Source organism: Palaemon carinicauda, chromosome 14, assembly GCF_036898095.1.
Source record: "Palaemon carinicauda isolate YSFRI2023 chromosome 14, ASM3689809v2, whole genome shotgun sequence".
NCBI lineage: Eukaryota > Metazoa > Arthropoda > Malacostraca > Decapoda > Palaemonidae > Palaemon > Palaemon carinicauda.
Window position 1 is genome coordinate 21,076,045 of NC_090738.1, and position 7,500 is coordinate 21,083,544.

General features: G+C 34.0%; 1 protein-coding gene across 3 annotated transcripts in view; it reads right to left on the reverse strand.

Annotated features, from left to right (window-relative positions):
- The window catches only part of LOC137653471 (uncharacterized), an 11,281-nt gene extending 6,636 nt beyond the window's left edge, over positions 1-4,645 (reverse strand). Inside the window, exons 1-2 of one of the 3 annotated variants that reach the window (XM_068386896.1) lie at positions 4,515-4,645; positions 716-862 (exon numbers count right to left, since the gene is read on the reverse strand). In XM_068386896.1, coding sequence (XP_068242997.1) covers positions 716-826 — 111 coding nt within the window. In that variant the 5' untranslated portion in view covers positions 827-862; positions 4,515-4,645. Of the gene's footprint in view, positions 1-715; positions 863-2,775; positions 2,882-4,280; positions 4,416-4,514 lie in introns of those variants that run through there. The other 2 variants (XM_068386898.1, XM_068386897.1) reach the window with 2 other exon arrangements.
- Positions 4,646-7,500: the final 2,855 nt, after the last annotated feature.

A 7,500-nucleotide genomic window follows, 5' to 3' on the forward strand; every position in this document is an offset into this window, starting at 1 on the left:
TGTTTCGAGAGTGTTTGGTCACGTGGATGGGAATAGTGTAGCGATATGTTTTCAATTAGAGGAGACTATGTGGACTAGCAAAGCTGTTTTGCTGTGCCTTAAAATTAAGGAAATAAGCGGGTAGGAGTATTGAAAGGAGCTAACGAAATTCTGAATAGGCTGGTGCCGGGAAAACACGGAGTGGTTCGCCTTTGATTCACCAGTGAAAGAGTGTAGTTATCAATTTCATACATTTCGTTAGACACCAAAGCAAGCTAATAAAACATTTGGCTCCGTGATGTAGTAAATTATCCATTTTTAACAACCTATACACGTCTAACAACGTTGTTTGTTAAAACAATTTCGCTTTTAACTTGTCAAAAGTCATTACTAGTAGGTTCACTAAATGTGATAGTAGTCATGATTATGTAACTGTGATATACAGTGAATAATGGTTACTACATATAAAGTAGCGACACTTCTCTTCAGCTATAAGAATTATGAAAAAAAGCTTTGCTCGTAGTATTGTTACATTGAAGTTTCTAGATGTTTTTTTTAGCTTTAACTTCATACTTTGTTTTTAGCTTTTATTATAAAATTATGTACTACTAGACTTGTATTTTTATAGAATGAACTTTTAAGTCACGCATTTATATACTTGCTGTTAATATTTTTGTACTTCTCCATTGCTGAAGGCACCGAATCCGGTATTGTCAACAACTTGTTTTTAACTCACCTGAGACTCATCCTTAGGGACATTTGCGTCAGTGAACTCGTCCTGGTTCATCCCCAATTCTTGCTTGAAGAACCAAGCTGCTGGCTTCCTATTAGGAAATCTTGAGTCCATATTGAATTGTAAAAGTTAAACGTTACAAAGGCTCACCTAGTTAAAGAAAAAATAAGAGGAAATGCTGGATTATTTTTTCCAATTTGGTCACGAATTTTTAAGTACAGCCGTTAAAGAAATCAGTTCCTTGTCATTCTTTATCCGGTTTGTAATTAATTATATTCTCTTTATTATAGCGTTATATCCATACCTCACTAATTTCGTAATGTACTCATTTAATTATACACCTTTAGGCATAGGGGAACTAACGTAATGGGTAGGCCTAGACAGATTCTTAGGTATACATTTAAAGACTATGTTCTGTTTGGAGATTAGAAAAAAAATCGGTGATAAATATAGTCTACCATGCTCGATTGTATAGATTCGTAAATACAATGCTTAAAATTATAATTTTCTAGAAAACTTATCGTGTAGCGTTTTCTGATAAGCCACCTACTTCAATCTAAAGTCTAGGACTATTTCAGTCAGCAGTATCTTGTGAAATGTTGTTTGAGAAATAACCCTTGGTTGTTTAATATTTTTCTACTTCATAGAATAAATGGAAGTTTGTTAAGAAACATTTTTTAGTCCTCGCTTATGTGAAGAAATCAACCTTTTTATGTAGCATTGCTTGGTGAAATGTAATATTCATAATTTCATAAGTGTAATTAGAATTGAGAATAATCAGCTAGAACTATTCATGCTATGTTTACCCAAGCTGCGTATGACTAGGTCTAAGGATGATTATGGTGGAATGTGCGAGAAAGACTGTAAACAGCATATATATAAGCTTTACAAAAATATTTCCATAAGCTACATACTTGGAATCCCATTGTGAAAAAAAAAATAATGTAACATTGCTTTGTGATAGGAAATTCTCTATGGCATTGTTTCAGTTATTTTTGTTTGCTTGTTGTGCAACAGCACACTATAATTTGGGAATGCTTTACAACAACATATAAAAATTTGTGATCAATCCATGTTAAACCTCAGTGATTTTAAATGGATTCATTAAAAATGGTAGAGGGGGGAGCTGGAAGTGGTGAAAAATTGGTCAGGTATAACTTAATTCGGATAATAGGAAATGCTGTCGCCATATCGAATATTAATAGCGTTTATAATATTAATTATGAAATTGATTCCATTGTACAGACCGATAATAGTTGAATTAAAAATCTATTGTTATTATACTAATCTATGTATTCGAAGCTGCCAATTCGAGTAATTTTTGATATTGATCACGTCAAATTCAATTGTTCAGTTTCGAATGCATATTTCTTGTGGTGTGTGTGTGTGTGTGTGTGTGTGTGTGTGTGTGTGTGTGTGTGTGTGTAGGGTGAGGGCGGAAGGGGAGGGGGTGGGTTGCGGTTTGCCAGGTGGTTACTACTTTCAAGAGATCTGCGAATGGCTCACTGTAGACACTTCGAACGTATATTTGTAGCACATATTTTGGTCTCTTCCTACTTATCGGATGCCAGCCAAACTCTGGCTAGTTTTGTCGTTATTTGAACGTAATTCAGGAATGTAAACTGAACTATGTGACTTGGTAGTTTCACAGTGATACATAAATCTTGACAACCTACGTGATTTTACTTAAGCCCTGTCGGAAATGTACTTATATACTGTAGTTTTGTGATGAATTCCAATTGTGACTGATCCCGTGCTATACTAGTTGCAAGCTCTTTTTCTTACCATCTCGCGTTGTGAATAGAATGAAAACTGCAATATTTATTTACTCATATTTCTGTCAACATTACTGATATTGTTACATTGATCATTTAAAAGGTGATGACTTGCCATCGATATAAGATGACTGTAAGTCAGGGAGCTATAACTAGCAAGAACGACTAGGCCTAGTCCTTCAGTTGGTTTCTATCCCATTTAACAAATCACCAATGAATTCTAGCAAACACAAAGTATGACACTAGTATAAGAAAAGCACTTGATATCGATAATGTTCAACAACTTACCGGTAGAGTTTAATATTTAAAAGTAAAGGGCAATTTTTACACGCTGAATGTGTGCACTGTGCAGACTAGAGTTTGGAATTGGATGCAACTCCTATAGACCCTCAACATAGACGCTCGTTTCAAAGAATCCTGCATTTCTATGGTATATTAGGATATATTTAATTATCATATAATACACATCTACAATAGGTTCGATTATTGTTATGGACGCGTGTGTGTGTATATATATATATATATATATATATATAATATATATATATATATATATATATATATATATATATATATATATATATATATATATTCCAATGATATTTCATCTTCCATTGCATAATCCGTTCTTATCATCTCTCTCTTTCTTCTATTTATCTTGAGCCTAACCTCGTGTGATATTTCATGGATTCTGGTAAGCAAGTATTGAAAATCCTGTGGTGTTCTGCTAAAGGACAGCATCATCAGCATACTCTAGTCAGTCTAGTGCGTATAATCAATTAGAAACTTTATGCAAAGTATTCCCAATTTGCGCATGAATAGGTCTATGCATGATTACGGCGGAAGGAGAAAGACACTGTAAACAGCATGTATTCAATTTTCACAAAAATATTTCCATGATAACCTACATGCTTGGCATCACACTGTGAATAAAATGTAAGCATTTCGCTGGCAGGAAATTCTGTATAGCCATTGCTTCAGTTTTTTTTTTGTTTGCTTGTTTTTCTACAGGACATTAGAATTTTCGAATGCTTTGCAACAACGCATTAAAATTTGTGATCAATTCAGGTTGAACCTTGGTGATTTTAAATTGATTCATTAAAGGGGGGTGTTAGTGGAAAGTTTGTTCGGTATAACTGTTAATTCGGATAATAGGAAATACTGTAGCTCACGTGTTGCCTGATCAAATATTAATGACGTTTATAATATTCGTTTTGGATATTAATTCCATTGTACAGACCGATAATAGTTGAATTACAAATCAATTGTTTTTTCTATTATCTCATTTAGGCATTCAAAGCTGCCAAATCGAGTAATTTTTTTGACATTTGATATCGTCAAATTCAATTGCTCAGTTTCAAATGCATATTTCTTCTGTAGTGTGTGTGTGTGTGTGTGTTACCAGCTGGTTATCGTTTCCACGAGATCTGAGAATGGCTTACTGTAGACATTTTCTAACGTTCTGTATGTCTGTAGCACATAATTGTCTCTTCCTCCTTACCTGCCGGCAGCCGAACTCTGCCTAGTTTTGTAGTAATTTGAACGTAATTTTTGAGATGTAATTGATCTATGGGACTTCGTAGTTTCACACTGATCATGTAAATCTTGTAAATCTTGACAACCTACGTTACTTACGCCCCTTTGAAAATGTGCATACATGCATAAAGTTTCGTGACTAGTTGAAGTAGTTACTGATCTCGTGCGATTTTTTTTTTTTTTTTTTTTTCGTGAATAGAATGGAAACTGCAATGATTATTTACTCATGATTCTTCCAACATTACTGATATACTTACTGATATGGTTAAATTGATTATTTAAAACCTGATGACTTTACATCGATATAACCTTTTATACAAGATTACTGTAAGCCAGGGAACTATGACTAGCAAGAACGACTAGGCCTAGTCCTTCAGTTGGTTTCTGTTCCAAGACGAAGCATTATACATATCACCAAAGAATTCTAATAAACAAATGGTATAAAACTAGTATAAGAAAGCAATTGATAACGATAATGTTCAACAACTTACCGGTAGGGTTAAATATTTAACAGTAGAGCGTAATTTTGATGTGTTGCTTTGTTTAAATAAGATATGAAGAAGCCTCTCTTGAAAAGTTGTGGACCGAACGCTGATTGTGTGCAGAGAATCCTGTATTCCTCTGGCATATAAAAGATTTAATTATCATATAATACACATTAACAATAGGTTCAATCCATTTTTATGGAAGCTTTCACTAATGCTGCTGCTAAAATATAGACATCGAAATATAAAAGTTTTAGGTTTCATATGGTAGTGATGGAACACTGTCAACTGTTGCCAGTTTTAGCGTTGGAATTTTGGAAATGATTTGGAGATCGTAGTGTATGCAGTTTGCGTTAATACAAATTAATGGAGATTTTCTGTTTGGAGAGACTAATATATATATATATATATATATTATATTATATATATATATATATATATATATATATATATATATATATATATATATATATATATATATATATATATCAGCCATTACTAGTCCACTGCAGGACAAAGGCCCCAGACATACCCTTCCGCTCGAGTCTGTTCATGGTATCTCTGTGAGCCTATGCCCGCGAATTTTCTTATTTCATCAAGTCATCGTCTTCTCTTCCTTTATTTGTGTGTGTGTGTGTGTGTGTGTGTGTGTGTGTGTGTGTGTGTGTGTGTGTGGTATGAAAGATATAGTAATTTGTTTAGTGAAAGTTTAGATTGGTATTCTACTGGACTCAATGCGTATTTATTCCCAGGTTATTGAAAAAAAAAAATCGTTAACCTCAGCATTTTGCAAAGGTTACTCAGACGGCCTGAACGAGCACCTACCTGTTATCCAACAAAAGGTTATGCGGTCTAGGCCAAGGACAAATCATAGTAAAATTCCATCGTAGCTGTCCATGTCATCGATGGTACACGAATTAAATGAGTAAATGATTAATAATTGTTAATATTATTTAGTATATCTTCGAATTATACGGAGAAGAACTGGTCTTGGGGGCATTTCGTAGGCTTAGGCCTATGGGGTCTATCACTTAGTTACCCTTATTTAGCTTAAACATTTACTAATGAAAGTATGGAAGGGCAGTTAAATTCTTAAGAAAATAAATTGAATTCTGAATATACTCATGTTCACCTATCGGAGAAAATGAACATTGGTGTTATTTACACAGGGGGAGAGATTTGCCGAAGGGGCCTTCCCAAGGACGCGGTGTCACCTTGGTCGATATTGACTAGTTCCGATATCATTAGACGGTACATCCTTAGACACCTTTCCACTAGTAAGGTCCTGATTCCTAAATCTATACTGATTTTTTCTCTCAACGCTTCATTTATGACGGTACATCCTTAGACACCTTTCCACTAGTAAGGTCCTGATTCCTAAATCTATACTGATTTTTCTCTCAATGCTTCATTTTTTAAAGATTATCGTGATTATTTCATCGTATGTTTTATTAATTTTATGTAATATACTACCCAAGTGTTTATTGTAGTCCTAAACCCGACTAATTTTTCAATTTTGTTCCCTAGCTTTAATCTGTTGACTTTTATGCTTGTAAACTTAGAAATTTATTCTTTTTTTCGTTGTAAATTAACAAAAGTATGCCCTTCGTCTTGATTGTTAAAAACTGCATCACTAGTATCATTATCCTTAATAACAGTCATACATTTGTTTACATTACCAAAACTCATTAACATAGCAATGGGAGAATCCGGAAGCTTCAAACGGTTATTTTACATTTTTCAATAATTTTGATAATAATAATTTTTTTATTATTTCAGTAATTGTTATGATATTATTTATTATAGAAATAATTCTAATAAATTTAGGTCTGCTGGAGGATGTTGGTTAATTTTCACTACTTCTTATATCGTTTATTTATTGCCTTATTTCCTTTCCTCACTGGGCTATTTTTTCTGATTGGAGCCCTTGGGCTCATAGCATCTTGCTTTTTCCAACTAGGGTTGTAGCTTAGCTAATAATAATAATAATAAAAAATAATGGGCTATTTTTCCTTGTTGGAGCCCTTGGGCTTTTTTGCATTTTGCTTTTTGAACTAGGGTTGTAGCTTAGTAATAATAATAATAATAATAATAATAATAATAATATTGATAATATTTATAATATCATCATCATCACGCCACTTTTACCGTGTTCACGATGGACGTAGTCTCACCGCCACGAGACGAACTGTACCGAAATAATACGTCGTTGGCCGCCACGAGTTTCTAAAGGTCTGATAATGTCACAAAAAGATCACTCGTCGTTCGCAGCAAAAATATCGAGATTAGCGCCTCGGCCCCGGAAACAATTCTTACTTGTTGTTGGTAGTGTTTCAATATTATTATGAATCGCGGTACATTTATTCAAATATCAATTAAGTAATTAGCTATCTGAATAAAAACGAGATCATTCATTTGTGTTATGAATTACAAATGCATAACTATCACGATTTTAAATGTGTTTTTTCTTAAGCTTGATTTGAATTTCAATGGAGAGAGAGAGAGAGAGAGAGAGAGAGAGAGAGAGAGAGAGAGAGAGAGAGAGAGAGAGAGAGAGAGAGAGAGAGAGAGAGAGAGTATTTTTAAACCCTTCTTAGCACCATATTGATAAATTTGTTACTTCTAGCTGAGCCTAGTGCCATGTGCACCCAAAACCTTGCGATTCTTTTAATCGGATTCAGTTTCTTTCTAAACGAAAAAAACAAACGGTGTTAGGCACGGAAACCTCCCCCCCCCGCACCGCCCCCCCCCCCCCCAACGCACGCGAACCTTCGCAAAAAAAAAAAAAAAATTAAAGGAAAAAAATTAAACCTCTATCACTGTCCTGAATGTTTTTTGTAGAGTTGCATTATCAGTCAATAAGAGTAATCGAGTGTGAATCTGAACTTAATGAATTCAGATGATGTTGAATTTGAACTTTGAAGGTCACAAAGGGTCATAGGTCATATTTTTATTCTAAAGTCCGTATGTGATTTTCTATCTGTCGGTAATA